Raw genomic sequence first — 16,328 nt, 5'->3', positions numbered from 1 at the left:
AAACACCCTGGCATTCCTCTGCTTAGCAGCCATGCCGTCAAGATGACCATCGTATCAAACCTCCTCCTGTCCCGTCTTGTCACTCTAACTCTGCTCTCCATCCACTAGGATTCCAGCGACCCAAGTTGAGAGCTTTGGCAAAAATCAATGTTGATGTCGCATTTTCCAAGACTCTAAGTAAAGGAGTGGCTATTGCGCTTCGCTGGTACCACAATGGTACTTTACCTAGGTGCATCAGCTATGGTCTTTGAAGGCATCACTGATGCAACTACGCTGGAGGCTCTAGCTTGTTGTGGATCTCTTGCCCTAGCAGAAGACCTTGTTTGACAAGAGTCCATGTTGCTTCTGCTTGTTCCACAATTGTTTCAGATATTAGAAAGGCAAGTATAGTGAGAATTTGATCGATCATCTAAGAGATCAGATCCCGAGCTGCACATCTTGATGAATGTAGGTTCGGTCCATGAAGGAAGAGCTTCAAATTTTGAAGCATAGCCCCTAGCTAGACATGTTTTATCATATGATGTAGGGCGCAACGTGTGGCTCAGCACCTTATTCAAATTTTGTTCATGTAAACATTACGCTTGAATAATAAACTCTAGTAGGCTGTCTCCAAAAAAATATTATTGTTTTTGGTTTTTGAAAGTTTGACAAAAATTGAAGAATTTTGTTCAAGCCAGAAATTGAAATTCTGGGGTTGTTATACTAACTACTACAACTCTGAATAACGCGGTGATTTTATAAACTTGAACCAAAATCAGTAATAAAAGAAACTACAAACAGCAGAGTACATATGGACGAAAGAGTAGCAGGAAACATCTGATGGCAAACAATTTGCAAATCTAATGCCAAATATATGCATGAGTAAGTAATGACACTTGCCTTAAAGATCATGCTCATCGATGAAAATCGATAATTCCTGCTTATCCTTAAATATCCTTCAGGTTTGCTCATCTATCTTATTCAGACAATAAAGTACTAAAGTATGCACTAAGAATGATTCTACAAGTGTTAGCTCCTGAGCTTTTTTCTTTTCTTATTCTTCTGAGGAATGAAGCGAACACGGCAGTGCCACTTCTTGTACATATCCATTGGGCGTGTGACATTACTAAATATGTTTGGAAATAATAAAGGTTATGCTAACATGATGGTGCTTTCAGTCTTCATGGCAGCCGATAAGAAACTAGTGAATGAAGAAGCTCATTGCTGCACATAGTTTTGGACTTTCTTGGCTCAGGATTGTATCTCCTGAATATTTACAATGTTTTTATAATGATGATTATGCAGAAACTCAATTCGGCTCCCGGGTGCGTATGATCCCTCTACCATAAAAACATATTTCCAAGTGTTAAAAAATTTTGATAAAAAAATTTACACGTACATCTCCATAATATATGTGTATTCGTCAAATTTCACGAAAAAATGATATTTTTTGTAGTCTAAGCGAAAAAGAGAAAACTTATCTTGTGACAAGTCTTTGTTTCAGCACCGAATTTTGTCTTTTTTACACACACCATATGACATGTCGATTTTTCATGAAAAGACTTTGTGAGCGCGTAGCACATGAAGATGTACGTGCGAAATTTTTGTTTCAATTTTTTGACATTTTAAAATGTGTCTAACATGTATTTCAAAATAAAGGGAGCATACGCACCCATGTGCCAAAACATCACTCCCTTACCATTATTATGATATTACTTTGAACAATTCCCGTAATATCAAGTGTGTTCATATGACGTGGTCGACAATAATGTACTCCCTTGGTGACAAAATTTAGTTATTTTAGAAAGTAATAGTTGTTACTTTTTTCTACATACTTGGTCAAACTATATATCATTTGAGTTTTCAACAATCTTATATGCACTACATTCTGGCAAGGAGAAAGTATTGCATATGCACAATTATTTGTTTATTTCCATGTACTATAATCAACTTGATTTTGATTTCCATGGGTAGCTTATGAAAGCATAAGCATATCGTTGGGGGCACCTATATTAGTCTCTACAACTCAGACCTTTCTTCTTTTGTCACAATATTTGTATTATACACACTATTCCAAATATTATTATAATAATTATTTTCATATAAGATGGAGGGGCGCGGCAAAGCGCGCATTTATGATCTAGTGATATTGGAATCCCCTCCTACCAACATAGGAAGAGCTTCAAGCTCACACATGCAACGAGTTCCCAGTGCACTTTGTTCAAACCAGAAATTGAAGAACTTTGTTCAAACCAGAAATTGAAACTTTACGCCTAGTGCACCACGTCTAGCTCATTGCACCTTATTCAAATTTTATTCATGTAAACTTTATGCTTGAACAATAAAATCTAGCAGGTTGTCTAAAAAAAAAAAGGTTTTTGAAAGTTGGACAAAAATTGAAGAACTTAACCAGAAATTGAAATTTTGGTGTTGTTACACTAACTACTAGAACTCTGAATAACGGGGTGATTTTATAAACTTGAACCCAAAACAGTGATAAAACAAAACCTAAAAAACAGCAGAGTATATATGGAAGAAAGAGTAGCAGGAAACATCTGATGGCCCACAATTTGCAAGCGCATGTTCAGATACAAGGGCTGAACCTAGAACCAGATAACAATGCCAAAATCGTTGTTGCCTTTCCTTGTACGTGCACACATGCCCATGTTCCCGGGCGCGCACACCCGACGCGTGAACGCTGCCGGTACACTGTATCTGTACACTTATACGCTGCTGATCTGGAAAGATTTTTCTGCTTGTTGGTCGATCTTCTTCTTCAGTATCCTGCTGGCTGCAATTTCTGCATGCGTATGTATGTGCACTAATGGCGATACCAAGCTGGCTAGATAGGTATGGAAGTGCTGTACGTGTGCCCTATTTTATTTGTATGTAATCAAGTCCAAGAATCGGCATCGCACTTCCTTTTCAAATGCCGCTTCACCATCCGCATTTGAAACACTATATATCTTCTATTTGTTCTGTAGACACAGACATTGATACATCTCTTTTTGGGCAAATGCTCAGCTAGCTATAAAGGTTGGTGGACGAGCTTGGCTTCAGGTCATGATAGCATTGGGAAGGCCATGGCATCTATGCTTATGCTTGTATATGGGGATGTTTGGAAGGACAGAGACTTTCAGAACAACGCATCAACAACAACAACAACAACAATTATTATTAAAGATCAAAGATGGGGCATCGCCGAGGCTAAATTTGTGTGTAATGCCTTACCGGGAGAGCAGGCTAATGTAAAAGTCTTAGGCTTTGTCCTAGGTATGTGTGTGGAACCTCTAAACTTCTTCTCAATTAATGAAAATAGCAAATCTTTTGCTTTTTGTTTCAAAAAATATACTCACTCCGCTAGTAAAAGGATGTCGGAGACTTCTCTAAATTCGGATGTATCGACACACTGAAGAGTGTTTAGATACATCTAAATTTAGACAAACTTATGACATCGTTTAATGGACAGAGGTATTATCATCTTGTAGCCGAGCACACGTACAAGCCATGCGTTGATTGTTGCACGCACGCATCCATCCATCGATGGGCTTTGGTTGCTTGGACACCGAAAGGGAAACCAACAAAAGACACTTGAGAGAGAGAGGCAGGCAGACTACACGCAGCCACGCAGATGTTGTTCACTATGAATTCAGAAAGATAGATAGATGTGGCAGAAACGGCTGATCGATGATGCAGATGTTTCTCCCGGTCATCATACCGGCGAGGTGAGTGACAAGGAGTGCGCCGTGCACGCACACACAAATTTGTTTAGGTTGCTTCAGGAAACTCGATCGCCAGGTCTAGTATAGCAACAGACATAAAGCGGCATGCAGTAGACAGGCACAGGCAGCCGATCCAGGACCAGCCAAAAGGCAAAACGGGAGTGCGATGGCCATAGCTAGGTGGGCAACACCACATGCATCCAGTGCAGTTGTTGATCGAGGAATCAGAACAAATCGAACTCTATCCATCCATCCACACGACTCCAGTAACCACACCACATCTCGGCAGAGGAGGATATCATTCCCAGCCTAGCTAGATTAGCCTAAAACTGGCTAGCTAGGTCAATGATGCCAAGCTAGGCAAGGTTCTCACACTAATTAACATCTTATTATGGCATGTTTGATTCAAAGAATTTAAAAGCACATGAATAAGAAAAAAACGGAGGAATATTATGTACGGCATGTGAAATCCTAAAGAAATTTTAAAAAGGCAGATATTAATTACGGAAATCGTTTGGTTGCACCACAGATAAAACGGAAATTTCTATGGGAATTGGTAGTTCGACTGAGAACTAAGCTAGTGCTCACTGAACGCCTACAACATCAGATATGTATCGTAATTAGTGCATGCAAGTTAGGTTGCAACTGAGATTTTTTTACTAGGTGAGGTTGCAACTAAAATGAGGTTGCAACTACAAAAAAAAAACCTCCAATTCAATTGCAGGTGAGGTTGCAACTACAAAAAAAAAATCTCCAAACCGATAGATTTGCTTCGTGATCTGTGCTAATAGTGACTTGCAACATGTGTTGCAACTGAGATTCGATGACGTTATTTTACTGAGAACTAGTCACACCCAATTTCTATAGAGATTGAGTACATGGCATAGTTATCATAGACACGTAATTGTTTTTCCAAGAGGTCCAATATCTTGCTAGAAATCCTATGGGATTATAGTATAGAAAGGCAATTCATATAATTTTAGAGGCCTCAATTCTTTGTATTTAATGGCCTCTACAGGAAAATTTTCTATAGCTAAGAATACTACATAATTCCTTTCGACATCCTTCAAATTAAACAGGCCCTAAAGTGCAACAACACACATGCAAGAAGCATGACCAAGAAGAGGCAGCGGCACAAGCAAAAAAAAAAAAAAAGCAAAGCCGAGACAGGAGGCATAAGCATCGATTTCCTGTGTCCCAGACTGAATGGACACCCATCCATATATCAAGCAGCACCTTATGGAACCTTGTATTTTATTTTTCGAATGTTGAATGGGACAACAAAGAAGTACTACCTAATATTCCATTGCACCACATTATCGATCACTTGCCCACTACGAAACCATATAACTGCTAAAATAGCATCATGTCCTCTGATCCAAAGAGTCTGATAAGCATGAGCCAGGTACCATAACAGTGTGGAATCAATTATTAATGCATTAAGATTTAAGAGGACATTATGCAGCATAGGAGGAAGCCCTGTGATTGTGCAGCAGGGAAGAAAAAGCCTAAATTCGCGGCAATCTCAAATGCTTTTGTGTTCTGCTCCACCTTCTTGTCTTCATGATGGGATGAAACGTATGATTGCAAGGAAGCCTCTTCCTTACCTTTAGATGGACGACAGTATCATGGCACCAGGAAAAGTAATAACCCGCCCATGGATCCAAGGCCCCCACTAAACCAAAGCACTGATTGAATTGAAGGCCACTATCTGAAATAGGGTTTTGCAGTGCATATAGAGAACGGAAAAGACCACACGCCAAAAAAGAATCTGGACCGGCTGGCTACTAACTGCTTGCTTGGGTTTTTGAGATGTACTACACTGGTAACTGAAACAGGCAGCTGCAGTTGCCCTTGGGACAGAAAGCGATGAAGATCATGACGGCCTGATGTGATCTCTTAACAACCAGAGCCATCAACACTTGGAGGTGCACAGCTACCACAGTAATATGACCCTTGAAGCATCCAACAGGGTCACACAGATCATCACAGATGAAAGCAATGTTCTTATCACTCGCAAAACACACAAGGTTACAAGCAACAACCAGAAATTCAGAAAGAGTTTTGCAGGACAGAGCACATCAATTTACAACACGAGCTACAACACACGGTCAAAGTAGCATACGCGAGCTTACACAACTTACGCTTCCAATCTAAAAATACTTGTTCAAAACAAACGTAGAAGAAAATAATAAAGAGAATACATAGGTATATAAGCAACCCCTTTCTCACATAAAGTCCATCACCCTCGTAAGATGCGATCGCAGGGAACATATCAGGCTCGTCGTGTTTCTATTTGTGATTCTTGGTCTTCTCAGTGGCTCTCGGAGCTGAAAAGTGCAATTATTTTTTCACGTTACAAGTTTAAATTAAGAATGAACAATTAGTCATACTGGCTCTGGTAAATACAGGAGACAATGATTCCTCGTATACACTATGCCAGAAACACAAATATGCATGTCCCACTGTTAACAGAACAAACCATGCAAATTTATCCTTATGGTACTAGTATATATAGAATAAAGCATGCAGTGGTGCGGAACTACATGCAGTACATTATATGCCAGCCCTCCACAAGAAAACGCATGAACACGGGTAACACTTCCATATTATACTATTATCAGTACTTACCAAGGCCCACTGCATCTGACCCCTTCATGATCCTCATCCTCCTACAGCTGTCTGTGAACATTCTGCGATACAAAAAAAAAATGAATATTTTTAGCAGTCAGGTGGCTTTTTATGTACAAGATGAATCCTAGATCAGGTCAATAACTCATTGGGATTTGCAAAATCATGGTGGGCCAGACATTCTAATCACTAATCAGGAAAATAAACTAAAACACCTGGGCCGGAAGTCAGGAATTCACTTTAACGTCTAACATTATTCAGATTCTTTTACCACAAAACAGGTACCTTTCCCATTTATTACTATAACGGTAATTCGTACACTGTGAGTAAAATAATTTACCAAACCTTCACAAGAAGGGAGATATTTCGTGTCAGTAACCATTCAAATCAATAATCACATATGAAACACATCAGCAATTCAAGTAGTAAATCAAATGTATTATTGTATTAAAATTTACAGCATAAAGGAGAAAGTTACCCCCATCAAATTAGTCAACTTTCCAAAAAATTAAGTCATAAGGGTGTATGCAATGTGTTACATGGAAACTTCAGAAAACCTTGCTAATGCAGATGAAAACCATCAATATTGCTGCAGATTCTACATTGAAACTATAACATAATTTAATCGGTATCTGCATTACTCACCGCCATGGAACATCACCGACAAGCATCCAATCTCCATCCTTGTCCTCATAAGTGAGCACAAGTTCAGCCCCGCTCTTAAGATCCATCAGTCGGCAATCAGATAAGCCATCTCTTCCCGATTTACCATTCGATTCACCATGGCCTGCAGGAACCAGGAACACGCAGTATGCAAGTAAAGCTCTCTCAGATAACCTTTTCAGAAGAGTCAAACAAAAACTAGTGTTCATTGGGACATGTTTGTACAAAAGACGTCCAAGTAAGGCTTGTAATGGCATGGATGAAAAGGGTATTTCCAAGGGTATAGTACAGTCAGCACAAACTATGACTAACAGTTCAGAAACTTTAGACCTTAAAATTAAACAAGCATAATATCTGGTCCTTATTTTTCATAAATGGTTACTAGTATACCTACAAACCCTAAAATGCCAAAGAATATAATTTTACAAAATGATATTAGGTAAGAACGTGCATACCACAGAGAGTAGCACTATATCTATCTATATGGTAAAGGCTGCACTTGTCCAACTAAAATGCATAATTGAACAAACACTTGCCAGTATAATACCACAAAACATCAACGAGCTTCTTGTAGCATCCCAAGCCACAACAGAGCCAAAGAAAGGTAAGGGGTGAAACGAGAGCTCACCAACAGTAAAGCAGCTGAATTTCTTCTCCAGCTCCAAAGAAAGCTCCTTGTAGTTCTTGTACATCTTAAGATCCACCTTCCTGAGATAAGGCGCACCATCCATGCTAACCTTGACATAAAGGCACTCTGGCGCTGGCGCCTGCTTTGCCTCGACTTCGTCTTTGCTTCTTGGAGTAGATAGGTTCGTCGCCATGGTGTTCTTCCTGTAACTTCGGATTGGTGGCCATCCTACAACCTGTGCCCTGTTACAGACATTCTAACGGTCAAACATATATCCTTTAAGAATTATTATAATTGCATTAGTAGCCACAAAGTACTGAAAAACACAACAGCAACTGAATTTTTTTAAGGGGACAGCAAAGAGATGCGAAATTATAAATGCTTGAGCAGATGAACAAGGGGAACGAAATCCAACGCACTGACTAAATAACTTACTGCGGCCATTCTGGGAAGTTGGCATCACGCAAGTGGACACCAGACACACAAAAGTTGCTTCTTGTCCAAAGCACAAACAAGGGTGCGCACAACAACAAAAAAGCTTCTCCAGCTTTTTTTCAGAACAGAGACATGTTATTTTTTCAGAACAAAAAAGCACAAACAAGTTTTCTTTACCTGAATTTTACCGATGCCACTATGTGCTAAAACTTCAAGTCGATTAATTGTAATTAGGATGAAATTGTTCGTAAAAAAAGTTATCAAGTACTAAATCATTAGCCAATTCTATTTCAATTCAGAGAACACCTAATGCACACTGAAGCATTTCAAACAGAAAAAACTTCTAAAAAGTAGATTCAGCTAAATTATTAGTAATAAAAATACTGTGTGCATCAATTGATGCAGAGGCCGGAATTATGCCTCCCTTATATATCGACAAAGAAAATCAGCTAAATTATTAAAATCCTAACAAGAAACCCCGAAGACTGCTCACAAGAAAATCCTACAACAAATATCAAGAATCTACTTAAATAACTGCAAGCAAAGGACAATAAAAAGAACCGGTGCTTGTCCACCTACTTTGCGGCCGGCGCCTGCGCCTTCTTCTTCTCGTCCTCCTCCTCCTCCGCCACTGCCTTGCCTCCCGCTGCGCCGGCGAACCCACGTTTCGCCCCGCCCTTGGACAGAAGCTCTAGCGTCAAAGGCGACCCGGCCGTCGCTCCATCGCCATCCGGTGCAGCATCCTCCGTCCCCGGAAGTCCCAAGCGCAACTCCGTGGCTGCCGCCGCCGCCGGCGACAGCCCGATGTAGTCTCGCTCCTGTGGCGGCGCCATGCGTAGCACAATTAGGCGGGCATTACTGGACCAAGTGGTGGAAGATCTTGGCTTCTGATAGGTCTGCTGAGACGAGGAGAGGTGGGTTTGAGGTTTCTTGGCTCTGTGCGGGGCGGCTCGTGTTGCTTGCTGCTGCGCTTGTGGGTTGCGCGACTGGGGAAGAGAAAGAGGAGTTGAAGGAGGAAATGGGGTTTAATGGCGCGTGTTTGCGAGGAGGTCCTTTGCTTTCTTTTGTAATTACACGGACATATATGGTGCGGTCTTAGTTTATGCTTTTGTTTTGTCTTTTGCAATTTTTAGGTGACTTTTGTCTTTTCTTTTGGTAGGTGCGTCAGTGCAAGAATCAAGAATCTGATGTCAACTATTTTTATTTTTAGGGCCTATTACTTTTATAGGCAGTCTTAATTCAAAAGATTTTTGAAGGATATTTAAATGATTCAAATTCTTGTTAACTACACGGGTTGTTTGGTTGATAACAAACCACATCACTTTTTAGATTTATTTTCAATATACTTCATAGAAGATTTTTCTTTCACTTTAATATTTTGGAAATAAAATCATTTGGTATCCATGATGGCATACCACATTAACCACATGTTTTCTTATTTATACCTTTTAGAAATTCTGTAAATCAAATTTAGAAGCCTTGAATTGTACGATTATTCTCTTCTATCTATCTTCGTAGTCTCAACCACTGGACATGGGCAGTGAAGGAATGGACCATTCGACGGTTGCTCCAAACAAGTCAATTGTATAAAAGAGGTGGGGAGAAGCTGATCCAACCCTCCACTCCATTGATACAATGTTCCGCAGCTCCTCTAACCTGCGGCGATCGAACTTTAGCATAGAATTGTTTGTCTTACAGAAATATAAACCCATAGAATGTGGTGAACACCATGAGACATTTGCTTTGTCACATGTACGTGATATGCCTTATATAGTAGTGAACATAAGTTATCCACTTCATCAAAATTGGAATTTATAATTTCCAACTCGTGTTAACAATACGATTGCTTAAAATCAACTGAATTTAAGTAGGTGCAAAATATCTAGTTTAAGCCTACCGCTCGACTATGGCATGCAAATGGGTCTTTGATGCATGTAAAATGCATACATCTACTTTGTATTTTATGGACATACATTCCCACATATTTACAACATATATGATGCTATATCTTTGTTTTATATTGGTTTATGGGGATTTACCAATAATCCCTTTTTTTGAGTTATAACTCTCCAGAACAGGAAAACTTTGTTTTCTATATTTTTCAATTTTAGGGATCTATACGGAGTCAAATTGAGCTAGAATTTCGGGGATGTCAATATTTCACCACGAGAAGCATCTCGAGCGCTTGGACCTCATGAGGGAGGCCCTGAGGCCCAAAAGAGCATAGGTGGCGGGCCCAGTAAGGTGGACGCGCCACCCACCCTCTTTTCGTCATCGACCGTCCGTTTTGCCTGATTCTTTTGCCCATGGAATCCGTTTGACTTAAATAACCCCTATATATATGACCCCCGGGGTTTCCTCGAGGAGAGAGACGTCGAAAGATAGAAACACCAAAATAGAGGTTGCAGTAGCGAACATTTTTTTGACAACTTTACCGTAGGGGAAAACCCCCACGGTCTAGATTTTATATTAATATGGAGAACTAAACAAAGTTCAAAAGATCATGCTGAAGGGGGAAACTCCGCCGGAGACGCCTCCAGAGGGATCTCCATCTTCTCTAACGTCTTCGACATCAACACCATGATGAACAGGGGAGTAGTCCACCTCTGGACTATGGGTTTGTGGCAGTAGCTTGATCTATTTCTTTCTTGGTTTTCATAGATTTTAATATCATATGAGTTGCCGAACATGATTATGGTCATATATGTAATGTAATGCCTATGTGGTGGAACTTCATTCTATGATATTGAGATATGAGGTTGGAATCTATTACGTGTAAGATGTATTAATAGATTGATATTATGTACCCCGTTCTTAAGTGCTTGTTCTGATCCAACTTGTATGCAAGAACATGTGTGGGGAGAAGTGTGTATTAAATGGAGTAGTATAGTTTTAGTGATTGAATAGTGACAACAAAATTATTTTTGAATGGAATACGGTAGTGGAAGCTCCTACAGTGTTTTTTTAATAATAAGAACCCAAATCTGCGTCCCTGAGGACTTGAACCTGGGTGGCTGTGTTGTACATCCACTTCCCTAACCAAGTGAGCTAGGCTCACATCAAATTCATGATCCATTATGGTTTTACCTTTTCCCTTGTTGCCTCACTAAGGATAAATTGAATGCATGTGCTACGTTTATCATGTCACAATAGTGATAACTTGTTTGATCAAGGTAGCATATTCGATATTCAAACATCATGTCAAAGTATTTAAAGCTATGCTCTGTTAATTCTTAATACAAAATTTCTTGAAGTTTTCCCTTTCTTGTGGAGTGTAAGAGAGATGTCTTGCATATGTTAGGACGTGACGCTCATATGAATGCTTATCAAACACATATTGAATTTCCACCATATTATCTCATTGATGAATGGTTAGTATTCACTACAACTTAAAAATATAGTAGCCACATGAACCCATGAACCCCGGTCCAATTTTAATCATAAGAAACGTCTTTACATTACATGTATCATACTTTCTACTTGCAACACTATTTTAATCCGAAAATACAAAAAATACTTTGTTTATTTAATTACACACAAAACCAAAAACAACTATCTCTTTACTGCTTTTACTTACCTTACATAGCTTACTTGCTTTATTTTACTTTTATCATCTCTTTATCTACAATCGCTAATACGAATCCTTGTGCTTGACAATCACATGTTGGAGTTGGAGACACAAGGCAAAACTTCGCTTTGCAGGATTGCTAGAAGAAGAGAAGAAAATATACCTCTAAGCCTATTCCCCATGAGTTCGATATAAATCCTCGAGTCACCCTTGTGGGGAAAAAACTTCTCTGCGACACTGTGCTCTTTGAGTCCCAAAAAATTGAGGGCATCTGCAAGCACTAGTTGAAAACCTCTCATCCATCTAAGACTTTAATACCGGTTCCCTTACGAACCGGTATTAAAGGTGGCATGTAACATCCCAAAATTCAAATAAAAGAAGAAGAACATTTCCAAGTATCCAAAATTCAGAACCAACAAAAACTTTTACTTTGCATATAGTACCCTGCATAGGACTTGTGCATTTTGAGTGCTATGCCATGATGTTTGTTACTTTGTGTTTGTGATGAACTCCAAAACCCTAGAGTGATCAAGTGATCATCATAAACCAAATTCACCAAAAAGAGAAAGAAATCAAATATTAGAAAAACCCTAAAAACCCTAACATATGGTTTATATCATTTTTGTAAATTTGATCCTAGACCCATTTGATCTTCACCAATAGTTGTGTTATGATATTAATGAGTAATTACAACTTGGAGAATCAAGGTTATAGCTTTTAAACCAAATTCAAATTTGAAAATATGATCACATGAGATAATGGTCATTTCTGACTTTTATATTCTGGTCACCACTTTGAGCCTCTCTATTTCAAAATTTCTAAACCAAACAAATGCAAGTCTTTGCATGTCATTCAAGTACTCAACAAGGTGAACAACTTCTGTAAAGACCATCACCCCAAATTCATCTTGCATCAAATGTTAGAAGCAAGCAAAGAGGAGACTTTGAAACATTTGGAAGATCCCCAATTTTCAAAATGTGATCAAACCAGGCCATCCCTTGACCCTCACACACCCTAACCATGACCAGTGATCACTCCTACACCTAACCCAAGCCAGAGCACGCCATGGACACGACCAAAACATGGCCAGCCATGGCCATGCCGGCCACGTCGCACCTCGACACCTCCCCCTCTCTTTTCCTCCACGATCGGCCTCACCACCATGTCCAGGAGATCGCCAAGGATCCCAGAAGATCGCCAGTACAAGCCCTGGGTCGCGAGGACGACGACACGCCCCGGACGACGCGCGCCCACGACGTCCCTGGCGCGCCGCGAGCGGCATGGTGACGTCGTCGTGCACGGACACGCGCGGCACAGCCACGCGGCGTTCGCAGTACACCGCCGTACCCCGACCAAGCCCGCGCGCCGTGGTACTCCTCTCGCCACGCGGAGCCCGCCGGACACGCTGACGCCATGCCTTGGCGACCACGGCCGCCGGAGAGGACGAACGCGCCCGCCACGGCCGCGACAGTACACTCGCCCGCCCGACCACCGTACGCCGCCATTAACCACGCCATTGACGCTCCAAGGACCACGGTGACGCGGTGAACACGACCGCGTCGCTGCCTAGCTCCCTAGACCCCCAGAGAAGCCGCGCCCTGGTCGACCTCGCCGCAGCACCCCGGCCACCATCGCGCCTATAAAAGGAGGCCTCGCCTCGACCATCTCTTCACACCACCACCCTCCCCTCTTCTTCCTCGACCTCCCCAGCACCTCGCCATGATCGATTAGCCACCGCCGCCGCCCAATCGACGCCTCACTGCCGCGGAAGCCCCTGCAGCAATCGCCGGAGAAGGAGGCCGCCCCGACGACGCCGCCGCTACGGGCTGCCTCGCCGTCGTCTACACCTTCATCACGCACACCGCCAACCCTAGCTGGAGCCACGGTGAGCTCGCCGACCCCCTACCCCCGCCGTGCCGTGGCCAGTTCTCGTCGGAGACGACGATGAACGTGCGCCGTTGATCTGTGTTCTAATCCAACGCGCCAGATTAAAACATACCGTTTCGGTGACGCTGAGTCACTGACGCGCGGACCCCACCCTGTCAGCGCGCCGCGCGTCTGTGGACCGTGGCTGGGCTGAACTGGGTTGGTTTGGGCCGTTTTTAAACGTTTGGGCCCAGTTAGCTTTCCCGCGTAGCCCAGTAATTCAAATTCGAATTATCCAAATCCATTTAATTTCAATACTGGTTCCAACTTTGAAAATCAATAGAATCTGTTTGGCTTGGCCAAATTTAACAAACTTTATATTGTTAGAAAGCTAAGGAAAAATTCTACAATTTGCCACTGGTCCCACCTTGAGATCTATTGTAGAATTAATGTGACAAAAAGATCAAGCCAGAGACTTTTGCACATTCAATTAATTTTTAAAAATCAACTAAAATAGATATTAAGTTAATTCCAACTCCTATAGCTCACATTTCACTTCCACTAATTGTTTCTGCAAGAAAATGGTGTGGTCACTTTGCATGATCATGCCCTAGTTTAATTAATGGACAATATGGCTAGTTTAGTAAGTGATATTGTCCAAAACTATTATGTAAATCTTATGAAGTATTATACTTCATTTAAATCTTTGTCTCAAATGATTCATGTGATGTTTGGACCCCTGGTCCCAACTCTCTTATATGAATTACTTGAGATTTAAATCAAATGTAGTGTTATTTAAATAGTATGAGGTGGTCTACCTCATTTAAATCATTTTCTCCAATAATGATGATGAATGTTTGACTTAGGTAAATATGAATTCATGCATGATTATGGGTGAGAAATTAAATCTTAAGAAGATATCAATGAGAGGAAACAAATCCTCAAGAATCATATGAAAGTTAATTGTCACATATGAATGAGAGGAAAATATTTTCCTCAAGTCATCCCACCAATGCACCTATTTGTTTTATGAGTGTGCTTAGTATAGTTTGTGTGAAGTAATGATGTGTTTAGTATAGCCTTTGAGCTTGTTTGGTGATTATACTTCGTATTCCAAATTTAGACGCTAGCACCGGAGATTATCAAGAGGAAGGAGAATTCTACCCTGAAGAAGAAGGAGAAAACTTAGAGAACTACCAAGGCAAGATAATACTCTTGCAAAGTGCAAAGCTCTCCTTGAGCAAGGCACCATGATTCTTACCTTTCTTTATACCAGTCTATCTTATGTGCACACCCTACAAGTTATACTTGTTGTGTTTTCCAAGGATGAACTAAAATTGGTATAGAGAACAAGATTACTAGATGAGTAGAGATAGCAAAGCAAAGTAGCACCCCTCATGATTAGTGCTAGTGATAAAATACTAAAATTTGACTACATTAGATGGGAGCATGTGAATGGTTGAATTTGAAACCTTGGAATGATGAAGCATTCCATTGAAGAGTTTGAAGTTGAATGTGAACAAGAGAAGATGGTGATTTTTGATAAAAACCTGATATTGGTTTGAATGCGATACCTTTCCAATTTTTGAGTACCCCCACAATACCCGATTATGGGTAGGGCTTAACTCGGAAGTTTATAGATTTTAGTATGAGTTCCCTCCGAACACACATCATAGGGGTTATGCTGAGGCTGCCTCCATTGTTGAGAAAGGATGTGAATTGAGGTGAAATTGTACGGCCAAGCCCCGTGCAGTTCCTGGGTTAACAGTTGGTTTTCACTGGGAGACCAAGCTCATGGGGAGAGGTGCTCATACTAGGATGTGTAAGTGAAAGGTTATGGTTGATGATCCGCGTACTGTGTTACGGTGACTCGGAGTTGTTCCGACGGATGAAATCAAATATTGTGGCACAAGTGTGCAACCTCTGCAGAGTGTAAATCTATTCGAATAGCCGTGTCCACGGTTACGGACGGTTGGAAGGGCCATACAGTTTCCGGTGTCAGATTTTTGAAAGCTTTCGTAAATATGAATGGTGACTTGGTGACCCTTGGGTATTGAACCAATGATGTGGGAATGACACTAATGTTCCCACTTAAGTTAGTTAGTACATGATCCAAGCTTGTGAACTAAAATGTGGCTTATGCAAGTTAAATTAGAGCTTAGTTTCTTTAATGGGCATTTTACAATAGTATTAGTTTGCAAGTACTTGAAGTACTTACGGCTTTGTCCCTGGCTATTCAAATGGCCAGAGTACGAGGAGGAACAGAACTATCACGAGGATGACCAGCAGGACGCCTACGACAACTAGGGGTTTCGACGTCAAATGTTGGCCTCGTGGACTAGAGAGTCCCGTTACTATTACGCTTCCGCTATGTATGAACTTATGTATGTTGTTGATTGTGAGATCAACTATTTGTGTAATATGAATCATGTGATTCAAGATTGTATGACACTATGGCTTGTAATAAATAATGACTGTGATATTCGACTATTATGCCTCGCAACAACATTATCCTGGGATTGCGATGAATGACATAATAGGCATCTGGACTTAAAAATCCGGGTGTTGACATGGCATTTGCACCGGTTCGGACGCTCAGACATTCGTACCGGTTCGTTACGAGCTTTCGTACCGGTTCGTGTTAGGAACCGGTACGAAAGGTCTTCGGCCAGAATGGCAGGTGAGGGTGGGGCCAAGGTTGGACCTTTGGTACCGGTTTGTGTTAGCAACCGGTACTAAAGGGTGCCGCATATGCTCACTGCCCCTCCTCGCCCCCGATCCATTCTCATTTTCATCTCTCTCACATTTCTAAAACTTTTGCACCTCTCACACTCCA

General features: G+C 41.1%; 1 protein-coding gene across 1 annotated transcript; it reads right to left on the bottom strand.

The window, feature by feature from the left end:
• Positions 1–5,692: 5,692 nt before the first annotated feature.
• Positions 5,693–9,056, bottom strand: LOC124691688 (auxin-responsive protein IAA21-like). Its single transcript, XM_047224967.1, has 5 exons — positions 8,638–9,056; positions 7,624–7,865; positions 6,978–7,119; positions 6,333–6,394; positions 5,693–6,031 (listed from the first exon to the last, which is right to left on the bottom strand). Exons 1-5 carry the CDS (start codon positions 8,889–8,891, stop codon positions 5,994–5,996), a joined length of 738 nt encoding a protein of 245 aa, XP_047080923.1. The 5' UTR covers positions 8,892–9,056; the 3' UTR covers positions 5,693–5,993.
• Positions 9,057–16,328: the final 7,272 nt, after the last annotated feature.

Source organism: Lolium rigidum, chromosome 1 (assembly GCF_022539505.1).
Source record: "Lolium rigidum isolate FL_2022 chromosome 1, APGP_CSIRO_Lrig_0.1, whole genome shotgun sequence".
Taxonomy (NCBI): domain Eukaryota; kingdom Viridiplantae; phylum Streptophyta; class Magnoliopsida; order Poales; family Poaceae; genus Lolium; species Lolium rigidum.
Note: the sequence above shows the minus strand (reverse complement) of the source record. Positions and strands in the feature narration are given on the sequence as shown.

What these genes read in the sequence shown, in the direction of transcription:
- LOC124691688 (XM_047224967.1), bottom strand. Translation starts at nt 8,891, where the DNA reads ATGGCGCCGCCACAGGAGCGAGACTACATCGGGCTGTCGCCGGCGGCG. An exon ending in ATTCAGCTGCTTTACTGTTG is followed by an intron (nt 7,120 to 7,623) that starts GTGAGCTCTCGT and finishes TGGTTCCTGCAG; the next exon opens with GCCATGGTGAATCGAATGGT. An exon ending in GTCGGTGATGTTCCATGGCG is followed by an intron (nt 6,395 to 6,977) that starts GTGAGTAATGCA and finishes TTTGTATCGCAG; the next exon opens with AATGTTCACAGACAGCTGTA.